A 27720-nucleotide genomic window follows, 5' to 3' on the forward strand; every position below is an offset into this window, starting at 1 on the left:
ATCACCTGACGACCCCTCAGATTTATCTGCTGTCCCTGGATATAGAATTGGATATAAAGTAGTTCAAGTAGCTCTGCCTGGAGCAACTACAACAGTAATGTACTTCAGTAGGATGTTTTATGCGTGACTTTTACTTGTAATGAAATATTTTTACACTGCTGTATTAGGATGTGAAAACTTCTTCCAGTGCTGTACACCACCACCAATAGTTAATCAGTAGTTGGTTGTGTGAAATCATCAGCAGGACTGTATATTACATCAGTCTCAAGCACATATGCATCCTAGTGGGCAAACATGAGATGCAAACAAAACGTTAAAATATTGCTCCATAGTAGTCAAAAGAATTACATTCAGCTCAAATAGTGGTTACAGTAATGAAGAGGATGGTCATGGAATTTTGGTTTGGTTTGTCAACTTCAAAGCAGTTTGTGAACATTTTTTGAATGGGTAATGACACTTTTAATGTGGTCGGAGAAATATTTCAGTCAGACATCTAAAGTAAACACAGTTACAGAGATAAATGGAGATATATGCACTACTGATTTTTGACATCTAATGTTAGCCACGCTTAAATCACAGTGACAGACCTTCCATCAGAAAAAAACCTACTATGACAGCCTGCAGTTAAGACTCTGGATGAGGCGTTATGAAATGCAGCAACAGTCCTGCTACAGCTGTAGCTGCAGAGCAGTTTATCATTGGGGTGACTGGGAATAGAAAACGGACCAAAGTCTGTTGATAATATCTGTGATAGAAACAAGCAGCGATTCATAATCAGTTCTTTCCCTACAGAAGCGCTGGTAAATGGCTGTGGGTTTTAAAGTACTTATGGTGACATTAAAAACCTCCTCATGCTGCTTTTCTTCTAAACTGTATCTAAATAGAGTTTTTCTGACATGAAACTCTGCTTTCTACATCTTCTAATTCTCCTTACTATATCTTTTGACTTAAGAACCACATAGTTCCTCACAATGAGGAGAGTAGCCAGCTGGCCGGAGGACCGCTCATCTGAATCAGCAGCTGATCTGTGGCAGAAGCCACAAAGCTTTCTGCACATAAACACAAACACGACTGAGCAGACACACACATGCAGGAGGACCTGTATGTAAACATTCACACACCTCTTTATCACCCTCCTCTTCTCCTCCCTCCTCCAAAGTAAGAGCAGCAAGCTGATTGGCTCTCTGCTCCATCAGGTTGACATAGCGGATGGGATTGGACAAGGCTTCAATGACATCTGAGGAGCAGGAAGGAAACAGGGAGTTTTTTTGTGTGTTTTTTTTGTGTAACTGATCATAGAACAGAAACCTCATGAACTATTAGATATGTTCACCTGACTTACCTGCAAATGTGTCTGGGACGTAATCCTTCACCTCAACGTACACAAACAGAGCAGGTAACATCAGGGACTGGTTCTTCTCGTTCCTTAGACTGATGAAGTGATAGCCTGCAGGGTTTTAGTCAGATTTAAAGTCCATCAGTTCAGAAACAACAATTCAGAAGATCCAACTTCAAACCGAAGCATCCAGCTAGTTGAACACAATTTAGAGAACAACCACAGCTCGAGCAAAAATGTGCAAAAATCTTACATGGAATGGCTTTAGGCCTGTCTCTGCCTTTCTTTTCTATTATTTAATGTTTTAATGCTTTTGATGCACGAGCTAATAAACATTTGCTTTTAAATATGTGATCTCTTTTTTTGTCTAAGAAGAGTGGAACAATCATTGACCAGTGTTTGAAATGATGGTGGATAAATACAAAACTTTATCACCTGGACGGATGGCTGACACAGGGATTATGCGGTGACCGATGAACTTTCCTCCTTCTTCAAACACTGCTATCCTCAATGAAGCAAGTGTGGGCAGGACAACCTAATGAGAACAGTATGAACAGGTATAAAATGCACTCATCATTACACGTCATTCACGAGTGCATTTGCATCACATACTTTAGACCACAAAAAAATAGAGCCCCTAAAAGAACTGATGAGAACTGGAGTGAAATTCATCAATCGAACTCGTATGAATGTAAATTGAAAACTCACCTTCTTGAAAACAATGGCCTCCTCTTCCCAGACAGGGTTGATGGCGTTGCTCTGAGACGTCTTGGTCTTGAAAGCTTTCCTCTTTGTGTCCACTGGTAAGCCGAACATATCAATCTCCACATACGTGCCCACTTTCTTATCTGACAGGAACTGGCCAGAGATGATCTGGAGGGAAAGTAGCATGAAAGAAAAAGCAATAGAGAGAGAAATGTAATCAAACACAGACAGAGCTTCACAAGCAAGAAAAGACCAACGCAAACACACACACACACACACACACACACACACACACACACACACACACACACACACACACACACACACCTTAACAGACAGTGTGTTGGCTACTATCCCATCCACTGTACTCTCAGTAAATGGGTCAAAGTGCTTATCATGCCGTCTCATAAACTCTGGTTTCAGTCTGAAGCCACATTTCCCGTTGTACTCGTACATGCCCAGGTTCAGCTGCATTGATAAATCTGTGGGGTGAAGACAGAAGGACAAGAACGCATTTACATGTGTAACAACACACACACACAAAATACGCACAAACAAGAAACTTATCATTTCCTCAAGTGGTAAAGAACATCATATTTATACAGAGAGATGTCCTCCCTCACCGATGGTCTGGAAGTTGAGCGCTACCAGCTGACAGCCGGCGTTCCAGAAGAGCTGAGGGTTGTAGTTGGATGAATCCACTCGAGTGCCTTTTGGGTAGATCCTGCTCAGCTGCAGCTTGTTGTATCTGAACAGAGTTCGTTAAGGACAAAGCTGCTCGGACTGCATAAGAAAACACAACTTGATGCAAGTAACATTAATCCAACTACAAAGTAAGAATTATTGACCTCATATTATCTGTACATTATCTTATTATTACTTTTATTGAACGAGATGAGGCACTGAAGTAAAGTGATGAAAACAGACAACCAGAAAGAGTCTAATTAGCTCCTGTTTACCAAGTCATTACCACGAGGAGTAAATATGAGGTGGAAGAACAGCAACTACATGAATGCAGATTAAATTCAAACATCGTGCGGCATGTTAAATAGTATAAAACACGGCATCAGAAGGATACTCCACAAACTCTACAGGAGATTTGGTCAGTTGCTCCAAAGCTTTGGTCTCTACGAACGATGACATCTGGTAGCTGCGACTGATCTCTGTGGGTGGAGGTGGGGAAATATTGATCAGAGACGTTTAATGGTTATTAAGTAGATTCAAGAAATCAAGGGCTAAATGTTTTTCTTGATCAACAGATAGATTATATAGCAGTATAATAGGTAGCTGATTGACAAAGGTGCTCTATCAAAAACTATATTCTTCCTTTAGCTGTTGACACCAGCCATTTGGAAACATGTTATTTGGCAAACAAATGTCTTAAAATGACTTATGCTTTAAGTCTATGGGATTTTTTTAAGGGATTGATAGCTCTATTTATTGTTGTACAAACATAAATGTTCACAGGTTTTATGTACTTTTAGCAGCCTCGAAGCTGTTAAACTTGACAGGTTGGATGTAGATGACCAGGTTGGACATTTCCTCCGTGGCAAACGCCTCGCTGCCTGCTGTGCCCTGTACATTTAAAGACACATACCAAAAATGATCAAAGACGAAAGGACAGCCCCAGCACGTGGCATACAAATAATACACTGAACAGTCAGGGTCTGTTATTAACAGCATTTGACTCGTCACTTGCAAAATACGCACCTCATCCATTGATCCTTTTTTACAGTCGTCATCGTCATCATCTTCATCTTCGCTTTCAGCCTCCACCTCACCTAAAACAGGAGTCACAGATTACATTAAAGATAAATATAATAGGTAAAGATGAAATGTATGCACATGTAATTGACATTTCCACTAACTCTATGAAAATGTCAGACAGACTGGTTTGAAAGTAGACAGCCTTTAAATATATCTTTATCTAGAATCACATTACATTCAAAGCAGCAACACAAACAAGGCTCACACTGACAGGTTCTGACTCGAGGAGCTCGTGGATGGAGGAAATTAATTTTGATATTGTTTTGGTTGAGCTGACCGAGCCTCAGCACCTACAGTACATAATGAGAGCTCTGCTTAAGATTTCCCGGTGAATCTGAGGTCACGCTGACAGAGGAAATTAATTTTAACAGGGTAATGGTCGGACTGACCTACAGCTTCTGCGCCGGCCTAATCAGGGCTCCACTAAAGATCTGAGTCAAAGGTCATGTACAATGTATAACTCACCAATAGACTTCCTGCCCTGTGGTCTGAGGCTAAGTTCAGCTACCTCAGAGGGCTGCGAGGAATCTGCCATCTCCTCTTTGGTCGAACCTGTGAGGAAAAAAAAAAGAGATCACTTTTGAATACTTTTTAACCTTTTTAAACCTAGAAACCTAAATTTACTAAATGTTTGCGTGTGTAAAAATCACGTGCAAACTTCACATCACCTGCAAAAAAAATGTCCGAGGTGATCCACTAACGTTGTGCAGTGAGGATTGCGTCTTTCATATGTGCAATGTAATATTGGGCGTTTCTACTTGAACTTGCAAAATACTGGGAGGGGAAATGCAAATACATAAATTTAGCACCTGCAACTATATTTACTGAACCTGAAAGTAGAAATAGGAGAAGTGATTGTTGTGTATTTTAGTACGACTGAAGGGAACACATTAATCAGGAGCGCAAATCTGGAGAGACGGCTGCTCTTATTGTGGTGAGAAGGAGACGCAGAGAAAGCAAAGAATATGTAGAGAACGTGGTTTTACAACTGTAAACATTTCTGAGATGTCAGAGGAAAAAATTATTAGACATCTCTTCTTTCAAGCGATGACATTTCTGAGTTATTGAATGAACTGAATGATGATTGACAGCCATCAACAAGGAGGAGCCACGAAATACCAGCAATTAAAAAAGTTCTTACGACTCAGCATTTTCCTGCCTCTGGGTCGTTCCAGCGTATCGCTGCTTGGATGTTCCACACAGTCCTGCTAGTCAGGTGTGCTGTCACAGGTCCTGAATGTGTCCCGCAGAATTCACAGGTAGCTTCATAAGGTTCCCGAGCACTCGCGAGGAACTGAATGAAAAGTCACCTGCTCATCAAAGAAAGAACAGGCTCTGCTGATCGGTGTTTGTCAGAGGATCTCATCCACCGTCCCTCCTGTTTTTTTTGCCGACATTTTATTATATGCCGTTTTTGTTATTTTTCGCCTAATATCTTGCCATCTTCTGATAATTTCATCTATGATCTTTTTGTTATTCCCTCGGCATTGACTTCCTCGCTGATAATCTCCTATAAAGCGTTTTGTTCTGGTTATATTAACAGGCTATTTATTAATTTCAATGGGATCAGATTTCCCTTTTCTTTTGAGTTTATTCTGTTAGAACGGCTGGAATCACTTTAACACATGAAAATACCTCATTTAAATACAGCGATTTGCACCTGATATCAAAGACGCAATTACTCTTAGTAAATCACCGGCAAAACGGGTGCAAAATAAATGTGCAAACTTTTGGAATAAACACGCAATTTAGTACCCTTTGTTTGAGATTTTAGTAAATCAGGCCCTATATTGTTATTGAGTCTGACACCTGTACTGCTTATTTCCTTCCACCAGGGAGCAGTGTGTGTTCGTGTAAGAATGAAGCTTGGCGCTCAGCAATCAGGGCAAACTAAAGGTGATGGATTGCGAGGTCTATTGTACCCGAATGGTACACTGAACATACAAACACAGAGAAACACAGAAAATAAGCACTGAGGGATGCGCGCACACGCGCACACACACGTGCACACACACGCGCACACACACACACATTAAACAACATATGTGAAGTGTCGGAAGAGAAAAAACTAAAGCTAAAGGCAACAGCTGTAAAAATATAAAAATGGACATTGGACATTATGTACACACAGCTGCATGCGCACACACTCTGACACACTTGACAGCTATGACCAGCCAGTGTTTAAGATGCCTCAGTGACAAGCAGTGTATATGCATGACAGAGAGTGTATGCAACAGCCAATAATACCTCCAGCTGATGGAGAGGGCCATGAAAATGATGAATGATAAACAACAGCACAGTTTCGCTCCAGGGATTCAGTCACTGGGCGGCGAAGAGGTCTGGGTCCGCAGCACACAGTGGACCCAGACGGTTGGGCTACATTTTGCAAAATCTGCAACATCATAACGCAACGGTCCCAGTGTTGATGACTGTATTAGCGGGATGTCTGCTTGCGCCTCACCTGCGCTCGGGGAGGAGGGCTCACACACGCTGGAGGAATCGCTGTAGGTGTTGGACACTTGCTCTGAGAGCTTTTTCTTGGTGCTTCCGTCCATCTTGTGGTGCTTCTTCTTGTTCTTCACCAAGATCTTCCCCATCAGGTCCATCGGGCTGGGTAGCGGCACACCAGACTCCAGCTGGAACGAGAGAAGAAGGGAACAGATACAGAGAGGTCATCAAATCAGAAAAAGGTAATGGAAATTGAGAAAGAAAAAGGTGTGGAAGAATTTTTTAAATATTTTTGTAGAATAATATAACACTTGAATGTTGACTCTGTTGGATGATGGGGCACTGTAAAGAATTTTTCTGACAAAAACAATGAAAACAGTATATACATTGCAGCTGTTATGTTCCTAAATGTTGAAGTATGGCTGGAGATTTCTACATTACAGTCAGAGTTTACCCCACTTTCGACAAATTAGCCAATTGCAGGGGGAAAAAAAATACTGAAGTTGTTTACTGGAGTGTGTAAAATGTAAATTCGTGGCTATTATGCCATTCAAAGGAATGACAGATTCTGCTGAGTAGAGCCGGTTTAGTGACCATGAGTATCAACACCGAGCATTACAAACTCTGTTGATGTAATAGCTCAAAAGTTTACACTTTCAACACCTAAATCAGCCTCCTGAGGGGGAAACCGAGTGTTAAACACAAACACTCACTCTCCCAAGGGAGCTGGCCAGAAGTAGGCAGATCTCTGATTTATTTATGGGGTACACTGCTGTTGGATCACTGTGTTTAGGGTGATTAATAATTCATTATGGAGATAGTCAGCAGCGATGTTGAATACACACACACGTAGAGTACAAGCACAGCTGCAGTGTTTATAACTTATCAGCAATAAACATAACCTCACTTAAAACATCTCTTCATTTCACTCAAGTTCTCTCAAGAGTGGGAAAAAAACAGTGATTCATCAACTCAAGCCAAGATCTCCCATCCAATAATCTGTTTTCCCAGACGCTCCACACATCCATCCAAACTGTTCAACTGATGTTGTTGGGAAGTGATAAAATACAGATTAGACGTCCTGTTTGCATTGGCTTCGCTCAAATAGTTCCACAGGAAGTGATTTGTGATCTTGACTTCACCCAAATGCATCACACAAAATCTATTGAATTGCTACAAGTTAAATGCCCCCCACTTTCGAGCCCTGTTGTCTGACCAGTGTTGGGATGTAACTACATTTCCTAAACTAGCCTACTTAAGAAGCTTATATCGTGACTCATATTTCAAATTTGGATTTTACAAACTTAACAGTACATCAGAATGCCTTAGTCATTATGATTCCCTAATGATATAATAATATGAGACTCACAGGAGACAGTTTCTGCAAAGTTTTTCTATGATACTCAAAGTACTTTCTCCCATAATACTTTTTTACTGAATGAATGCAGGACTTGTTCTTGTAAACAAGCATTTTTTTTTTTACCCTGGTGTGTAGTCAGTCTGATTGTTTCTAATCTCTTCCTTTATTTAACTTTGAAAATGTGAAAGACCCTTGCATAATTCTCCAATGTCAAGCATATTTTAGAGAAGAAGAGACAGACCTTTCCTGCAGGAAGTATTGCCTGTTAATATCCTTATCTTTATAACTGTATGCAGAAAGAATAGAAGTAGAAGACCCGGAGGGATGGAGCAAAGTCTATGATGGAGTTATTAACTTTATGATTCAAGGTATATCATTTTCAATTTGTGGATTATTGTTGTTAGTCCCCAGCAGCTATTTCCTCTTGAGCCCACATTACTCTCAATCCCGCCTGCCTTTCTGTGTGCGAGCACATCTCGCCTTGCCAATTCTGGTCCGTCTGCTGCTTAGCTAAGCCTCAACAAGATTAAACAAACTGCAAGACAAATACTCGTATTTCTTAAAATATTCAATATTCAGCAGTTACAATGAAAATATGCTGGCATCACCAGCACAATGAATGAAGTAGTTTTAGCTAATTCTTATGGAAGGATGACTGTTCTCAGTTTAATGGGGAAAAAAAACACAAAAACAAAACATCAGTAGTCCCTATTGTTCAAGACGAGTGACAGTTTTGCAGAGTGCAGACGCAGGAGAAGCTCAAGTTTCTAAGAAAGCTGTAATCCTCTTTATTCTCACCCTAGGCTGAGCTGGAACCAATCTAGCTATATTACCCTATCTGCCCCCGCCCCTATGGAGCTGATATCCCATCCGATACGCTGTATACACCGCCGTCCAGAAGGGAGTGATTGTCATTGCTCTCACCTTTTCTCAGTTATTACATGCCCAGTGGTAGAAATCTCATTCCTCAATGGCACTTTCTCGTTCCGTGTCTCTAAGTTCTACGCTGGTGTCTGTCTCCCCGTATCTCTGCCTCCCTTCTCCTTCCCTCTGCCACTCCATTCAAAAGACTTTTCCCTCGTAATACTTCAATGTCAAATCCAGTCAGAAGCTGTAATTCTCAGCGGGCTGTGTCTTTGGCAGGCAGCGGTGCTGGAGGAGCTCCCTGCGTGTGTGAGATAATGCTGCATCTAACTACTGGGAACTTCAGTTACTTTGTAGCGTTAAACCAACAGGGACAACCACATCCCTGGTGAATAACACTCGGGGAACAAGTGGCAGGTTAAAGTACATATATGTGCAGAATTGTTTTTTGTACCAGACACAGTGAGAGATGCCTGAGTGTGTGTGTGTGTGTGTGTGTGTGTGTGTGTGTGTGTGTGTGTGTGTGTGTGTGTGTGTGTGTGTGTGTGTGTGTGTGTGTGTGTGTGTGTGTGTGTTTGAGACAAGTGTCGACATTTGCTTCACGCAAGTGCCTGCGTCATTACACACAAAGACGCCTTTCGGAGAAAAAAAAGAGAAGTTTAGCTACAAAGGGACAAAGCAAGCTTTTGACTGGTAGCCATGGCAACAGAGGAAAGGCAGATGAAGGGTTGCCAAGAAGAGCCATGTTTAGATTACAGCGTAAAACACTTCCATTTAATCTTAAGCGGCTGCCGTTTCCCACGATAACGGGAGAGGTGATGCGGAGGAATAAGATGGATTGTGGGATGGATCATTAGAAGTTGGGCTTCTATGGCATGTAAATAGCCACAGGTATGTGTGTGTGTGTGTGTGGTGTGTGTGTGTGTGTGTGTGTGTGTGTGTGTGTGTGTGTGTGTGTGTGTGTGGGAGAGAGAGAGAGAGAGAGAGAGAGTTATAGATAAAGTCTAGACAGCCATTTACTGTAGGAGAGTGCCTGGAGTGCCTGAAAAAGGAACAGTGGTAACACATTTTGTCAGGTGCGAGAGGGCATGTCGATATGTTGCTGTAAGTGAGAAAGAAAGGGAAACTGGGAAAGACAGAAACACAGAGAAATTATATTGTGTATTTAATATATATATGTGTGTACATGTGAGTATGTAAAATGTTGTAGCGTCCTGAATGCATATCCGTATGGGCAGCATGCTGGGCAGCAGAGTTCAAGGACACTTCTTTAGTGCACTCATGCGTGTGGTAATATCTTCTGAATCCCCCACTGCTGGCCATGTCATATGTTATCTGTGCGTGCATGTTAGAAAGAGTGCACACAAGTGTTAATGTGAGCGTGTGCACATGCAAGTGTGTGTTTTAACATCTTATGTACTCACTTGATATTTCTCCAGAGGTTCTGTCAGTAATGCGTCTCCAAATATTGACCGGCAGTACTCTGCCATCTTGGCCTGCTGCTTTGGTCTGGGAGTCACCACACACGCACAGACACACACACACACACACGCACGCACGCACGCACGCACGCACACACACACACACACACACACACACACACACACACACACACACAAAATAAACATAATTTCTTTGCTATATATCAATACAGTGAATATGTATGTTTCCCCTCAGAATCCCATTGGAGCTATTACAGATAAAAGATAGTTGATAAAAAGAAAGTGGCTGGTTAGGCTTATTGTCAGGCTTGCTGATAGACAGTGCTCATCAATGAGGTTCAAACGATCGGCTCACTTACGAGTCCACGTGGTTCTCAAAAGACAGGATGATGGGGAACGGCGAGGTCTTGAAGGCACACTCTGCGATAGCCTCGATCACCTCCTGAATACCCAGGCAGAGACAAAGATTATTCAGTATTGGAACCGCAAGTCATGATGAATAAAGGAAACTGAGACAGAATGCTGTCATTATTATCTGAATAATGTAATACACTTCAAAAACAATAAATCATGTTGGTTTTAAGCTGTAGAGTGATGAAAAAATTAAATATTTCAAAGCACTCTTGGCTGTTTTCATGTCTATCTGCAATGTTGTGATTCAAGACTATTCCTAGAAAGCTTGGGAGCCTCGGTCAAAGAACATGCCTAAACCTGTTGAAATCAATAACTGCTTGAGACAGAAGAGTGATAATAAGACATAACACGACAAGAACTATCATTCATGTAAAGTGTCATTAATCACCGTTTTCATTCATATTCCACAATTTTTCGATATGTTTGCTGAAGTGAGAGCTGAGCGATGAAGGTGGTGTCACTTGTAAAGACACTTAACCATCTGATATAAGATTTCGAAGCCACTGATTGTCTGAGTCAAATACACCGTCGTTAATAACAGTGTCACTAATGCCTTCATTTCCATTTACTCCATCTCCGCCAAAAAAAAAATAGTTCTCTGTAACTCAACCCTCTCCATCTGTGGCTCTCCTCCCGTCTTTCACGACTCTCCTCGTTTTGTATTAGAATAATTCCATTAGGCTTTTCGAGTGGCTAGATCGATATTTCCTCTATCAATCTGTTCAGCCATCTTTTTCTTCTTTTCACTCGACACCTCCTCTGCCCTTCGATTTCCATGCCCTCCTCCTATTCTTTTTTTCCTCCTCATCTTCTGAGACTTCAATTAATCGCCCCTCAGCGCTTCTCTTTAGGGCTATTCAGTGCGCCCCGGTCTCTTACAATTTGCCATCTGCTGCATGCATGCCCCACTTTTTGTTTTCCACTATTCTTTTCCAACTCTTTTATCTTCCTATCGATATCTATATTTGTGTGCAACTCTGTCAGTTTGTTTTATTCCCTGCTGTATATAATGATAACACAGATAGAATACAAAAGATTTTCATGAAATCAAAATAAACTAATGCATTTAAATGTCCATTCAGGAATTCATATTTTTCTCGAGTTGTTTTTGTTGGTAGTGGTAGAGTTCGTCATTGCCTCACTGGATTCAGGTTGCCAATCTGAGCACACGCAATCTACAGAAAAGTGCATGCATGTAATCTGGCAAATTGTAATTTTATCGATAACAGCTTCAGTGTTTAATGTTCTCTTCGCACTCGATGTATTAAGTTATTGCTAATGTGAAAAGAACCACCTTGCGCAAGATGCTTCGTATTAAAAGCATTCAACCAAAACACAGGGTATCTTTTATTGTGAAACAGTCACAGGAAACACAGTGTGTTTGTCATCTGTGGCTGTGATCATCATCAAAAATATGTCTGAAAAATAAGACACGGCCATTCTTTGCTACCGTGAGCAGTTGGATGAAGAGCTTTAGACAAATGGCTGCACACCTCCGCAAGGTAAGCAAAATCCTCACTGTTCCCTCTCGCACCATGTGCAGCATGACATCAGACAGCACTCAATGACTTCTTTATCTAAATTATGCGAGCTTGTTTGGTTCCACACTTCTGTTTTATTTCTAACAAAGTAGCTGGCAGGGAGCCTTTGCCCAAAGTGAGCTGGGACAGGCTCCGGCCCGCCCGTGACCCTGATCAGGATAAAGCAGGTATAGGTCATGGATGGATGGCTAGCTGCCAGGGATTGTTTGCTACTGTATCAAACTGTACCTGCTGTTACCACCACTATCCACAAGTGTCACCAAATCAACCAGGACTCAGATCTTTCTGAGGGATTATAGGTTCAAACCAACACACATTGCCAACAAGGCAATGAAGCTATTTAAACAGCTGACTTATTCAATTTTCTTTAAACCTGAAATAAGCTTCTCATTGTTGATGCAAGAGTGGGTATGTTTGAATATGGAGAAGTTTATAAAGGTGGCTGACAACACACTCACATGGGACCTAAATTCTGTATTAGGGCACAAAATCATGTTTACCAAACAGACTCTAGTGGAAATGAAGTTTCAATTCAGATGAGTATTGTATCTTGAATTTGTGCAATGAATCTAACAATGTTTTTTTTGTTGTCTTTTTTTAGATATTTTCAACCCCAAAACTATTTGAAAACTCAAGTAATTAAAACACAATTATATTGTTAGCCTAACCCAAATCCCAATCAAAGTTTATTTGATGCACTGGATGGATCATGCATGCAAAGTGTGGATTACATCATCTACCAGCACAGCGTGTTGACCAGAGCATCCCCTCTCTGTGTCTAAAGACATTAATATATCTTTACAGCAACATTTTTTCAGCAGTACTACCTCTTCCTCCTCCTTTTCTGCTCCCAGCCCCCCCACCTCAGTTCTCCCCTGCACCGCCATCACCCAGCTGTCCTTGTGTTACCTTGAAGGAGATTTCAGTTGTCATGGTGAAGCCATGAGTGATGACAGGCTCTTCTTCTGTGGTGCGACCCTTCCAGCAGTCCAGTTCAATGCAGCGGCACCCGGACAGGAGGACCTGCTTGTACATTTCCACTGAAGAGTTGCCTGCGAGCTGGCCGGCTGCGGCACCACAAACGGGGGCAAACACATTAACACACAAACAGCACCTTCAGGTTACGGCTGTACCGATCCCAAGAAGCGGCAGGGTGCCTACAAAAGCATGTCCACCCACTTTTCAAGAGCTCATTAAACGTATTCGTCGCTTGCATGCAGTAAAAAACAATTCAGCTGTCCTTATCTGAAGCTGGCAAATCTCATCACCCTATCACCATTAGCGAAGCAATTACCTCCTCACATTAGCAACATACTTTCCTGCAACAAGAGGGGACGTGTGTCAAAGTGAGAAGCAGATCTGTGTTCTCACTTTCCGAGGCATCATTATTTCCTCCCTTTTTTTCTTTTTTTTTTTTAAATTCTTTTTATCCTTTTTCCTCTCACTCTTTCTCTACTTTTGCCTGACATCTTTACCCAAGTCCATCAAGGGAACACTGTCTTTACTGAATGGGTTGTACATACAGTATGAAACATTCTTTTAATGTATCATAGGTTTATAGGAGGAAATCAACATAAATGAATATGTTGTCAGTGTTTTTATTTTGTGTGGATCTTATTAACTTGTGAAATATAAACAAATCCATTCTACATTGCCTCATGTCTCCGTTCCCTATTAGAACAGCATAATGTGTGCCACTTTGAAAATATGTAAAGACAAACAGTATTAGAACAGCATAATGTGTGCCACTTTGAAAATATGTAAAGACAAACGGTGTTCATGAGCAGAAGATCAATGACCTCTTGTTTGTTTTTCCTCATTTCTTCATTTCGCAGCCTATGAAGCTGCGCTATTATGGAAATTTTATTTTTTTCCTCATCGCTGGAGAAATCTGATCCACTCAAGAGATTCGATGCTCTCCGGTTCCCCCCGGGATTAGATTTGAATAGATGAATTCTAATATCCATTGAAGAGAAAATGGCCTCTGTATTGTGCTTGCCATGCTCACACGCTGCCGCAAACCAGTTACTGTGACTACCAGTCCAAAGAAATATTTAACTCATGAATATCAATGAAATGAGTCTCAAGGCATGACTTGATTGGATAAGCTCTTGAGAGGTGACACAGGAAAGGGAGCCCGATAAGCTCTGGCACATCTGATTGACTGACCTGCGAGGTATAACGTTGAGCATATCAATGTGCAGCTATAATTGTATTTCTAAATGAATGTCTGATCTGTTCCTTTGTAGAGGAATAAAGCGTGCACCTGTGCAATCAGTCAGGAGTGAAATCAACTTGAGTGTGAGTATGTGACAGACAAAGCTCCTTACATGCAAAACAGATTTGTGGCTGACGCCATGTGCGTACCTGTGAGGTATGTGTTGTGTGAGGAGTTGATGAAATAGTGGGAGAGGGGAAGGGTCATGTCTTCACTCTGGTCCAGCTTCTCAGGGGGAATGATGCTATTTTCTTCCCCATTCAGATACCTGGCAAAGCCTTCCACCGATATCTGACCTGCAGGGACACAACACAGCAACACTCGTCAAGATGATGAGTTGGAAAACATTGTTTTGGGGGTCCGGATAGATACCTACACACTCTAATCCATTATCTATTTAGTTATGACACTGGAACAACTAAATGTAGCACAGTCTCTCAAAAAACATTTACCTCTTTTATATGCAGTAAATAAGGCTGTTAAAATAAATGTCATAAGGCTGTGCATTGTTTTGAAAATATGACTCATGATACAGTCTCTTGAAGTATATAATTCAACTTTTTCCCATGGCCTAGTGTCAATGTTCTCAGTATTTAAAAATCGCACTACATATTGAATCGGCACCTCAAGTATCGTGATATATCAAATGGGGAGATTGTCCTTGCTCTAATGAGCTGATTGGACTAATGTCTAAGTATCCACAGTATGATACAGAGAGTCAAAAGTATTATAGTTGATAGGTTCACTATGATGAATGTGGGCACAGTTGTTTACTTTGAGTCTGCTGCCATAAATACTCACTAGTGGCCCAACAGGTTGTTCATCCACACCATTAAATACTCCCAAACAAATGCCGTACTGACTCTGGTTTGAGTGTGATTTGTTAAGAACTACAGTGCCTTGCAGTTTTAGAAAATTATTGAGCTTTCTTTAAAAATGTAATCACATATTTGCATACCTTTTTAAAGATTTATATCTTCAGTTAAAATATATAGGAGTGAGGCTGAGGGCCTCAGACAGGGTAAGGAAGTCCTAAAGTATTGCCAGATGGACTAACACATTGCTGGTTTTCTTCTTTTATTTAATGCCATTTGTAGACAACATGAGACATATTGAATGTGGCCTGCCTTGTCCTTTAAACAACTCAGATAAAACATATGGTGCAGGCCATATGGTGGTGTATGTTCAACAGATTTTTTTTTTGGAGGCTTTTTTTTTTTTTCAATTTGCGAGGCCTTACATAAAATATGTAACATGAAGAATAACCTTTAAAAAAAAAGTACTCTATACTAAGTACACATGCTGCAGTTTTAGGAGTTTTATTTAGTAAGAAACTTGATTCTTTGTTTGCTGAAAGCCTCTGTGGTTAATCCTTAAAGCCTGATCTCTTTCATTTCACTGTAGGTGTATACTATCAGTTATTAGTCATGAAAAGGCTTGAAACGGTAATTCAGGTAGATTACAATATTGTTGCACTTCTCTACATTTCAGGCTCTACTTGCGTCTACAGTTCTTGCTACTGTCTGTACTAATAATACGAGGATCTGATAAAGCTGAGTTGCCCTTGATGTTGTTCCGTCCTTGTTTTGATTGTTTATCAAGGTCAGTCGTCTTAAGCTCTGCCCTTTTGCTGTCATCACCGAGTTCGTGTCCTCACTGAACGTGCTCAAGAAATTGAACGATACTGAATAAATAAGTAATAAGCAGCTGATGATAAAAGCTTGACTCTCCATCCATCCAGACGCAAATATATCATGGATTACATTTTGATCGTATAGCGAGGGGCTCTAAGCTAAACCAAAACACCCCCTTCATCCCCCACACCTACTCACTTGACGTTATGCTAAATATGCTAAGTGAGGCAAGCTTGACAAGTGCAGCAGGTCCCTCCGGCCACTTTATGCTAATTAATGCGCTGCAGCCCTCTGCAGAGTTGCTGGACTAATTAACGCTGGCTGCTGTCTGTGACATCTGAGCTCAGTCGCATGCGGACTCTCACTCCCTCGCCGACTGCCAGGACCTCAGTTCGCCAGGTGGAGGTCGAACCTCTGCACCACACACACTCACACAGACACAGACAAAGAGTCTCCCCAGTTCTCAAGACATTTGTAGGTCAAACAGGGACAAATGGTGTTAACATAACGGGGGGGGATTATGGTTGTACCTGCGCAGGAACCTACAGGTGTTATTGCAAAGGTGAGACTTAAAGGGCTACATTCAAGTCAATTAAATGAAATTGTGGCTGTTGGCAGCAAAAAGGACACAAGGGAGCTGCGAGGAAACTGCAGTGGAAATGTATTCTGATTTTAACGTTAATCTGTGAGACAAGAATGGACACAAAATGACCAAATCTGACAAAGAGTTTCCTCTCTACAAACACTGATGATATTCCACCATCTATTCTGGATGTACGAGACTTTAAGTGTCTTGTCTCATTTAGAATTTTATTCATCTGCCTTCAAACACTGTCAGAACATTTGAGTGAACACAGACTAACGTAGTCAAAGACAAAGACTGAGCTCTGAAGAAATAAATGAAAGGTATAAATATTCAAAAACTCCCGGTCTGAAAGAGCAAAAAAGGAAAAAGAATGTAACTGTTTCCCCACTCCACTTCTTCAATTAGACAGGCTTCACCTCCAATGTAAGCATATAAATCTATGCATGCAAATGCATTCATGCAATGCTTTTTTTTAGTGCAATCTAAAAGCACATGCTTGGTATGCACACACAAGTGTCCTTGAGACAAGAAAAAAAATATGTGCATGCATATCTGACTGTGTGTGCGAAGGTAGCATGTGGAGCTCTGGACCCCTCTGCAGAGCAGATGGCAGCACTTCCTCCGGCTAGATAAATACTTCACATGGGGAAATCTGTCACTGGGACAGGCAAGGGCACGGTTCCAGAGAGCCTGAGACAGGATGAACATACAACATCGCAGTAGGAGCACATCGCTGTGATCAGAGGCAAACGGTGGGCAGTCAAAGTGGATACAGCATGTGAGCGGGAGTAAAAAACAGCTGTGTGTAGGTAGATACTGCGATCTAATCATCCATCATACATGTGAATGGAGGTTGAGGACGTTCTTACTGCAGGGGTAGAAGTATTTTTCTGACGTATTGTGAAATTGTTCAGATCAGATATAGTATAGATTAAGAAGCTTAATGTCTAGGGCCTGTATATTGTGTGCTGCATTTCTTTACATATCTGCATACACAGATCTAATCTTAAAGCTCTCCTGCGGGATTCCTAAATATTTTCTCAATAGATAGAAAATAAATGTACAAGACATGAGCTCCTGAGTAAAAGTCTTTAGTTGAAAAAAAGTTCTGAAGGAGGAAATGAACTGACACAAGGTAAATGCAAATGCTGTGTTTCAAATGGCGTACTTGTGCACTCTATTTTGACTGCATAAGTGCGTTAACACTGTCAAGTAGAGAAACATAAAATATTTTACAAGTACCAGGATGATCTACATAAGACAGTCATAAAAATAATTGTGAAATGCTGGACAATTTCCACCCTAAACGGTCGTCATCTTGGCGACGTAGAGGAAGGGGTGGGAGCAGGAAGTAAAACATTTTCAAATTAAGGCGTCTGAGAAAGCTCCCGCTGTTTCTTAACAAAGCACAAGGTTTCTTTTTCACTACTACTGCGTGACAGAAGCCATCACTGTGTTAAACAGAGGGTATGAAAACACGTTCATTTCTGGGTAAAATATTTAAAGCTGCAGATATTTTGGTGGCTGATGTGTCACATGAGGTTATTTCCAGTCAGTGCAGAACAGCAGTGTGCGATTTGAAACAACGCTACCCTAGTACTGCACAAGTAAGAGTCCTAACGTGAGAGAACTATGTCGTAATGTAAGAAGGGAAGTATGTCATTTGGAACACAGCAAGTTTATAGTGCATTTAAAAATCAGTATATTCAACATGTATTAACGTGATGGAAACCTCCGTCCACTGATTTGCTCCACAGTAAACAGAACACGGTGTAAAATAAGTCGCCCATTTTGGGCACACTTGTATAACATGCTCTCCAGCAGAGATACAAACTTGACTTGGCACACACCCGGCCTGGTTGCCTGATATCTGGAGTGGGATGTGCTCCAGTACGGGCAGCTTTCGGTCCACTGACACTTCAGACAACATGAAAGCACAGCATGTCCAGGAGTGTTGGATCCACTCCTCCTTCTCAGTCCTTAATGAATTATTCTGCGCCACTTCTGACTCTCTAATTCTACACGCAAGACTGCTTTATTATTTACTTCTACGCAAGTGCAGTTTTGTGATGTTGAGGATGATTATTTTTATTAATTTTGTCTGAATGAAACCTCTTTAACTGCAATACCACTGAGGGCCACTAGGGGCTGGCTCCAAAAACCTCTGGCTCCAATAGACTCTAATTAAAAAGAGTCAACTTCTCTCATGAATCCCGAGTCAATAAAATAATTATGATTTCATTTCTTTCATTCTGTACAGTGTCCTCAGGTGGTCAGCCAGGTCCACCCTCACTCCTCCTCAGCTCCTCCCACAGTATTGTCCCTTCCGGCTCCAAAAAAAACAAGATGGCAACCACCCAAATGCCAGACTCGAGGCTTCAAAACGTCAGTTCACAAAAACCAGTGGGTGATGTCACAGTGGGTTGCCACCTGCCTCTAGCATCACACCATAGGCAAATAGATATTTCCCAATATGTTGAACGATAGCTTTAAATTGCAGTGCACAGAGCTCTTTCAGACACAACAGCTACAATTACACAAGATTATTATGAGTCTTCCACAGAAATTATTTTTGGTGTGTGCACATTTAAGGGATCATATACGTTTTTTGTTTTTTTTACAAGTTTTTACATGACATTTCATTCTTAGAAACAAATTTATAGTTTAAGATAAAAAGGAAGACTTGTGATTCACTCTAAGAAGCACAGACACAAAAACACTGACGAATGAAAGTAAAGAGAAATGTGACTCCCAAACACTACGAAATTCTACTCATGCGATCTTGAACTTAAATAAAATAATGTTGGGGAATATCAACTGTTAAGTTTGGAGGCAGAGAAACATTTTGGTGGTGGTGAGATGTGTGTGTGTGTGTGTGTGTGTGTGTGTGTGTGTGTGTGTGTGTGTGTGTGTGTGTGTGTGTGTGTGTGTGTGTGTGTGTGTGTGTGTGTGTGTGTGTGTGTGTTTGTGTGGTATTTACAGACCACTAACATTCCGCTCTTTGGCATCCTACTGCGTCCCATCACTTTCTAAAGCTTCGGACACCATGCAGCGATCGCTATGGCAACACCCCTGCCAAATTTACTGGTGGTGGGAGCTGGCGTGAAGAGTTTGGGGGTAGGTGGAGTCTTAGTAGGGTTGGAAGAGGGTGCAAGAACTTAAAAATAGACAAAATATTTCTGAGTTAAAATCTGTGACTCCTATTTTTTTCTTTGCTGGATCTGATTATCGGACAAACTGGATCTGTATTAAAAGCTGCTGCTGATCGTGTGTTACGTGTGTCTCTGTGTACACATAAGCATGTTAGTATGCCTGGGATTGTACTGACAGAAACTTGAGCCACTGACCTTTCTGTGCCAGCGAAGCATTGGGTTCATATTTGTCCACCAGCAGCTGGACCTGTTCTGGTTTGAGAGGCGGGTAGAGTATCTCATTCAGACGAGGGTCTCGCTGTTTACTGTTAATGAACTCTGTCATCTGCTCCACTGTGAGGTAAGGTCGACTCTTCGCCCCTCTGAGGAGAGGAGAGAACAGGGTCAGTAGAAAGAACACAAAAAAGGAGAATTAGGAAAAAACATGATGAGGGTTACTAAGCAAGAATTCCGAAACTGAGAAATGAGGAAATGAAATGAGGAGAGGACGATGGAGAGGAAGAGCTGTAATTAAAGCGCACAGAGATGTGGAGAGGGAGAGCAACAGACGCGCAAAGGAGCAGAGGATTAAATGTTGTGTTGAGTAAATTATGAGATTTGATTAAAACGCTTTTCATATCTAAGCCTGTTCCACTAAATTATCTTCTGTATATCCTCCTGGCTCTCGTGCCATCTCACTAAACTGTGATTAAAATCTAGATTTATGACTCGGAGTGGCACCGGTCGTGCTTCCTCGGCTGACGGTCTGAGTCCCTCCGGGCCGTGCTTCTGCAGCACGAGGGGCCAAACTGCCAGGTTCAGGAAGTCACAACTAGGGCCATTACAACGCACTTTCCTGGGCTAATTAACTTCTTATGATGGCTTTAATGGGCAAAAGCAGATGTGTTAAACCTGCACAGCCATATTGTCTTTTCAGGGCTGGCAGCCATTATCTAGCTGCCGGACTAAACACAGCAACAGGTTGGAAGAAATTATATACATTTCTCACAGTTTTTCTTCTAAGCTGAAAAGGTGATTACTATTACAGACAAGAGAGGGAAACACTTCTTACACGTCAGAGAATATGTGGTCGAGCTCAGGTCGAGGGCAAATGTTGCTCAGGAACATGGCGTACACCTCTGGAGTGAAGTCTTCCTGGGGGATGGAGTCACTCTGCAGCAGACAACAGCAACATGGTTATTTAAATCGTATGTACGTGTTCACAAAATGCGGGGCAGCAGGCGGCCTGGCAGAGGGTGGAGACGCTGTGGAGGAACTGCAAATCTATAGAATCAGCAGATATTGAATTTAGAGGCTCATCGTGGGATGGCTATAGTGTAATGCTTGTATCCGAGAACTGAGAGCACATTTTTATACTCTTAATATAAACTTCTTTTATTTTTAAATCTTTATTTATGCATTACGTTGTGACAGGAAAACGCCCATCTAAAAAAAAAAAAAAACTTAAATGAGAGGAAAAGGAGGAAATAATTAACATATTGATCACTACTGATAAACAATACAAGAACAAAACAAAGAAAACCAGAATGCAGTCAAGCCTTCTTTGTACATTTGCACCCAGAATATCAGCCACATTAGAAAAGGCAGACTATACATTTTTTATTTGTTGTCTCACTATACTGTACTCTGCTCTGCTCTCCTCTCACCCCAACCTTGAAGCTGACTATATATATATATATATATACTGTATACATAATTTGAAGTGAAAAACTGAATTATCTGCAACGTGCGCATAATTCTGACCATTTAAGACCCTTTTAAATGTCTTACATTCTTTGTACCTGACACTTCAGAACAAATCTGTTTTGTAACAGTTTCCTTTGAGTTGTCCAGATGTAATTTCAGATTGAATCCATCTTCAGTGTGTTTATTATCAAACTCTCTCAGCCTCAAACGCCTCTGCACAGTAATGAATGTGATCTGTATGAGTCATGTTGTGCACACTTATCAGTTACAGTACTGATAAAGTAAAATACAACCCAACACAGAGAGAGAGGGCTCCTTAGAGCGATCAGAGGCAAACAGGTAGGAAACACAGCAGAACCAGACAGTGTTCAAAATCAGTGGGAGAAGAGGAAGGTGAGGAAGGACACACAGAGGGAGGGGGGGGGGGGGGGTGCAGGTCAAACCCTGCTGAAGCTCACTGAGTCATTCAAGAGACCTTGGTGCGAGCTAAATTGTGTATGCGCCTTTGTCTGCGAGTGTGTGTGTGTGTGAGAGGGATTAACAGCAATACCATTTAGCTGTAATTACTTGCGCAATGGAATAACAGCAAATCCCAGGAGACCTTCATACGGCAACACGTTTTTACCTCCTGCTCTTTCTCCACGCGCTAATTATGTATAGCTTCTTCTGTGCATGTGTGTGTTTGTATTTCTCTGTGTATGTGTTCATTCTGTTTGTATTCAAAAGCCATTCATTACAGTTACAATGTCTACAATGTAATGCACGTCCATATGTTTCAGCATATGCTGAGAACTGCATTAAACAGCAGTTTTCCCACTTCCAGGATTGCAAATTGCTTGCAGTTGTACTGTTGGGAGTTCAGGGATTGCGCACTGTGTTGGGGGACTGTTTGCACCTCTATGCATGAGGGGGCAGCTGCTCTCTAGTGATACCTAAGAGAGGTAAAGATAAAACAGCTTTTGTCATCTCTATCGCTCCCACTGGGTCTATTTGTTTCATTACAACCGAGGCTAAATCAGTTCTGAGTGGGAAGCCATGCAGACATCCAGAAAATAAGACTCCAAACAACCGAGCAAAGCAGCAATCAGTTACTGTTTCAGGAGAATAGAGAATGAGCTGACTGGCGGGAGGACAGACTGACGGATGGCTGGAGAAGATGAAAGAGCTTGTAGGCGAAGATAAGAGAGACAGGATAAGATAGAGAAGCAGGGGCACAAATGGGTTCAGAGGTGGAGGAAATATGAATAGACAGTAAGACTAAAAAAAAATTAGTGTCTCACTCTGCCAGAAGGGAGGTTACAGTTTTCCAATGCCGTTTCCACTCGTTTCCTGTCTGCTGAGAACACCCTGAAGATACTGTAGGGACACAAAGACACACCTTTATGAATGACCGCAGAAAATGTCACAGATGGAGAAGTTTTTACTCAGATTCTCAGTGAATTCATCACAGCTTTTTAACTGACACATATCAAGGATACTGTGAGAACTACCTATTGCAGCAACAGTACACACTGAGAAGACGTGAAACAACAAACTTAAAAAGAGCGAAACATAAACGAGGCAGGAAAGAATGCAACTATTTAACGCAGGGAGAAGCTACAGACAAATATGAAACACCGATAGTTGATGTATAAAGTATGCAGAATAAGAAGGTAGAGGTAAAAAAAAAAAAAAAAAAAAAGAAAAAAAAAAAGGAACATCTAGCTCAAACTAATACAGTCTAACAGTGTTGCAATAGATTTTACATTCATGAAGGTCACAGTAATCTTCTATTATTGCTGAAACTGTTTGGAGGTACTGATTCAACTTTTTTGGAGCATTTGGAGGTTATAATACCCGATACTAATAAATTATATTGTGTTTCTTGAGTTCAGTCAGGAAGACTATCTCTGCCTGATTCTTTCACAATTCTTTCTTGCGCTCTCTCTCTCTCGCTCTCTCTTCCTGCTTCTTCTAATAAGATGACTACGGGTGTTTTCAGTGAATCTATCAGATTTAACCACAATCTCGATCAGCCAATCATGTCAGTCTTTAAATCTGTTCTCCTCTTCTCTCTGCTGCGTCAGCTGTCATTTAAGTGTGATTTTCTGCAGCCCTCATCCAGCCCATTCACCTCTAGTGTTCATCCGAGTCCACTCCTCATCACATACAAGTCCTCAATGTTCATTTGATCCCATAACCACCACCAGTGTCTGGACACCGGGAGGTTTCTATACTACGCACAGTGTCACCCTCTTTAAACATGATGACATCATAATAGGGTCTAATTGCCATAGACTCACATCTCTCACATTACTGATCTTGTTTGTGCACATGGCGATAAAAATGTTTAAATAACTCCCCCAAAATCAAGTCTGTTTTGATTGAAAAAGTGTTTCACTCGTTGATATATATTGGCAGACTGATAATTAGATACACTAGTGGATTTTCTACAAACGTCATACAAAATTTACTCTAAATATATTTACTTAATGAACATTTAATATTCACAAATAAGTGGTTTGTACAATTAGCCTGGCTCTGCCCACCTATTAATCACAGCTTCAGTCTTTGGTGTGATTACAGTCTGGAAACCCTGTTTGCATTCAGGTTAGTAAAGCCACTCTGAAAGGCGGACCAATCAGCGACCAGTAGGGATGGCTAAGTGCCATGATTTAAAAGTCAGGCGTTTGTTGAATGCAGTTTCAGCATTGGCAGCGGTGGTAGAGCGAGATGAAGACAACACCAGAAAATATTGACGAATTGAAGCAAAGTCTACAGTGGTCATCTGCCAACATGGCGTCACACTGTGCTCACAATGAGGGAGGATCTCTATTGTTTACGGCTTGGTGAGTTTAAGTACACAACATACAGTACCTCATATGGTAGTCAATGCTGATTGGTCGAAGGCTGCGCCAATAGTCTCAAAACTTGAGGTTTACACCCATTAAGTTATAACCACAAGTAACAGTAGCCAGTAGTGCTTGGCCAGACCCTGTCCATTCACAGAGTGGATTTGGGTCTGGTACGACCAGGCTAATGTACAATAAAGAATAACCTGATTTGAATACTGCTTACTATTAATTACACACATCTAAACTTCAGATGGCAAACACCAAAATAGATCATGTTTTTATGAAGACGATATAACCCTGAACGATAATTAGCACACAAAGCTGCATCTGCAATGTTGTGATTTCTTTTATGGTTGTCATTATCATTATAAGTATCATTGCCGTTATCATTACAGTTTTCAGCTATTTTTAGTTCGTGCCTGTAAAATGGAACACATCTCATCTTACCATTTCCAAAACAATTTATTTTCTTGCTGAAGTAAACAAGACAGATATAATATGTTCTCATTATAAATGCATGCACATAACTACAAACAAGCTCAGTCTGTCGTATCATCACTGTCCTGGTTCATTTACCTCTGGAGATACATACTGATACAGTTACACGGTACATTATCTGTGTGGTCGAGCTCCTGGCGTCTGTTTTATTCTAGTGTATATTGACAATAACTGAGATTTACTACAACCAACTCTGGTGTCATTACAGCTACCGTAGGATGTTTAGGTCTGTTTTCGTCGGCCATAGCCTCGTTATAATTACTTGCAGAGGTATGCATGCGCGGATCCATGAGCGCATACTGTATGCTCAGCGGGAGAGCAGTGTCAAGCTGACATTAGTCAAGTTGACATGTGCTCCCAGTGAGGAGGTTAATTCCCTAAACGGCAAGGAGTGTCTCTCTCTGCCTCGCTGTGCTGACACCCACCGCTTTCCTCGAGACTCTGATGGAGGTTATCACAGAAGTTCACTGCGGCCTGCCTGAAAGCTCTACTTGACTAATGGAGACGGAGTGAGCTGGATTTTCAATAAGCTGTTGAAAAATTTACAGATGAATGAAAGTGAAATAAACAAAAGAAAACTCTCACAGACATCACATGCTGACGCACTTTGAGCTGAAGTTAGTAGCACTTACAATTGAGTCTTGCCTGGGAGGCATGCTACTACTACACACACGCACGCACGCACGCACGCACGCACGCACGCACGCACGCACGCACACACACACACACAGGCGTGAACAAACCAATAAGGGAGGGCTTTTGAGAGATAAAGGAAAAAAACTGTGATAGAAATAATAAAGCTACAGAGTTGTGAAAGGAATAAAAGGGTTTATTGTGACGACAGAAGAGAGGGATGATTTATTTCTACATAAATACACAGAGTGTGTGTGTGTGTGTGTGTGTGTGTGTGTGTGTGTGTGTGTGTGTGTGTGTGTGTGTGTGTGTGTGTGTGTACTGAAGCGTATGAATGCTGAATGTAACAAGAAAAAGCAGAGGAAACCATGCATTGATCAAAAGAGCAGAGAGGTGGCAAGGGAGAGACGGATGAGTCAGACCGACTTACTTCTTGACAGGGATTCGTCCCTCAGGGTTGAGCTGCAGCTTCAGCCGAGTGTATCTGCATTGGACAGAGCACACGCCTTAAACAACACGTAACAGCAGTTTTGTCTGTGTGAAGAACATTCATGCTCCAATTTAATTTCTGGGAGCGTGTGTTTGTGCTTGAGTTCACATGTGTCACTGATAACCGTTTGCCATGTCTGTGTATGAGCGAATGTGCAAATTCATACGACATCACTGCAATGAAATACACACTTGCGTATAAAATATCTCCTTGTGACTGAGTGCAGGTGTAGGTTTCTCCGTGCATACCAATGAATATATGTCTGTTGTTTACATGACGGGTTCAAATTGTGGCTAATCCGTGGAAGTCTCAAGCACAGGCGAGCGCAGAGCCATGCAGCAGCAACACAGGCAGCAGCAACCTGAGCTAAAAATAGCCAAGCTGCAACAGGAGCCATCATTACAGCCGGGCTTTAAGTGGCTACTGGCTAATAATTAATATCCATTACAGTGTCCACTTCATAGGGCAGACCGGGTGCCACGGGTAAAGTCACCGATGGCTGTAATGGTTAATGGGAATCAGGAGTTTTTGTCTCAAGCTTTTTCTTCTTTTTTTCATCCAAAATGACAGAAATGTGAAGTGAAAAAATTGTTGGCTGAGGAAGAGCTGGTCGCTATAGCTATCTAAGGGTTAATTTTTTTTCAACAAAATTTTCAAAGACAGAGGAAACAAAAGACAAATGAAAGGCTCAAGTACCCAGAAAGACGGAAGAAACATTGAGGGTGTTTCGTGATACTCTCATCTAGCTCACAAGTGCCTGTATTATTCATTTTGACAAGGGGGAAGAGGGAAAACTGATTACTCACAGTCTCCTTTTTCTGTTTAACTCACTCACTTTCTCTATCCCTTTTTTTTACCCCCTCGAGTTCATCCTACAGCAAGAATGTCAGTTTCCATTTGACCTGTGGTTATCCACATTATTTCTGCACAGTCAGCTGCTTTTTTTTTTACATACACAGCAAAGCAATAACTTAACATAACATAACATGCAATTCTTATCCTGATTGCAAATGCTTGATGATTAAAAGCAACGTAATCCAAGTAGTATACTCAGTTCTGTAGTACTGATGTGGTAGCAAACAGCCATTTGGGCTCAGTTTCCTTTACGCTGCCCCCACCCCCCGCCGACATATTTTTTTATCACAGCCTTAAAAGCTAGCGATGAGAGTTAACCACATGCGGAGAGACATCACCATCACTTCAGGGATGAAGCCTCCTCCTGCTGCAAGCAGTGCACAACAACCGCTGCTGTGAGCAACCAATATGACTGCAAAACGTGCTCTATTCAATTCCGTTCTGCGCTCTCTGTGCTATGTGGTCGATGGCCACTTTTATTGTCTCATAAGTCAATTAGCCTCCTCAGGGGTGCCAGGTAATGGCTTCAGTTCACTGATAAACAATCAGACGGCTGGGAGTTGTCACCGAGCAGAGCTCGGGAGATTCTCAACAGAAACTATTAAGGCAGATTCAAATTTAAGCTCAATCTGCATCATCAATGCAACAAGAACATTGGCCACAGCACCGCATGAATTCACATGTATATACTGTCACACTGGAAAGCAGATAAGCCGACTGAGATGCAGGAAGTGAGTGCGGTTCATGAACGAATACATATTTCCCCTTTGTTCCTGCTTTCTCTGTTACCTCCTCATTGTTGTGGGGTGAAGTGACCCTCATAAACTCAAACCCTCAGGCTGCCTGGTAGAGTACAGTATGTGTACACTGCAGCCCAAATGCACCTCGGTGTATGCAGAAAGGTTTCTGTGTATGTTTCTCGTATACTTTGTGCATGATAAACATATGCTTTTTCATGCAAAACACTAATTGAGTCTAGTTGCTGCATGTACATGGAAGTGGGAGCACTCTGATAATCAGTCACGTCTCTTTTACAGAAGATGCTTTTCATTTGATTTTTCCTGCTGTTTATGTTTACATAAAATTCAGCACACACCTGATGTGAGTGTCGGTTATTTTACCAGCAGACCGGATTTTCAAATGTATCTTGGGGACTGGGGATTTACATTTGTGTGAGACTGTCTGTTTATGTGTGTGTGTGTGTGTGTGTGTGTGTGTGTGTGTGTGTGTGTGTGTGTGTGTGAGAGAGATTGTGTG

The 27720-nt window shown here is 41.5% G+C and overlaps 1 protein-coding gene across 4 annotated transcripts in view; it reads right to left on the reverse strand.

Annotated features, from left to right (window-relative positions):
* plcb1l (phospholipase C beta 1-like) overlaps positions 1-27720 on the reverse strand; it is a 112209-nt gene that overhangs the window by 22226 nt on the left and 62263 nt on the right. For all 4 annotated transcript variants that reach the window (XM_069158567.1, XM_069158568.1, XM_069158569.1 and 1 more), the window contains exons 6-24: positions 25549-25602; positions 22434-22509; positions 20519-20619; positions 19663-19829; positions 14245-14391; positions 12787-12944; positions 10282-10364; positions 9905-9989; positions 6270-6444; positions 4274-4360; positions 3752-3822; positions 3520-3616; positions 3120-3204; positions 2665-2789; positions 2369-2523; positions 2045-2209; positions 1772-1871; positions 1343-1447; positions 1122-1237 (exon numbers count right to left, since the gene is read on the reverse strand). In XM_069158567.1, the coding sequence (XP_069014668.1) occupies positions 1122-1237; positions 1343-1447; positions 1772-1871; positions 2045-2209; positions 2369-2523; positions 2665-2789; positions 3120-3204; positions 3520-3616; positions 3752-3822; positions 4274-4360; positions 6270-6444; positions 9905-9989; positions 10282-10364; positions 12787-12944; positions 14245-14391; positions 19663-19829; positions 20519-20619; positions 22434-22509; positions 25549-25602 (2152 nt within the window). The remainder of the gene's footprint in view (positions 1-1121; positions 1238-1342; positions 1448-1771; positions 1872-2044; positions 2210-2368; positions 2524-2664; positions 2790-3119; positions 3205-3519; positions 3617-3751; positions 3823-4273; positions 4361-6269; positions 6445-9904; positions 9990-10281; positions 10365-12786; positions 12945-14244; positions 14392-19662; positions 19830-20518; positions 20620-22433; positions 22510-25548; positions 25603-27720) is intronic.

This window comes from Embiotoca jacksoni, unplaced genomic scaffold (genome assembly GCF_022577435.1).
Source record: "Embiotoca jacksoni isolate LCO1_2020_lvr unplaced genomic scaffold, fEmbJac1.0.p SCAF_23, whole genome shotgun sequence".
NCBI classification, from domain to species: domain Eukaryota; kingdom Metazoa; phylum Chordata; class Actinopteri; family Embiotocidae; genus Embiotoca; species Embiotoca jacksoni.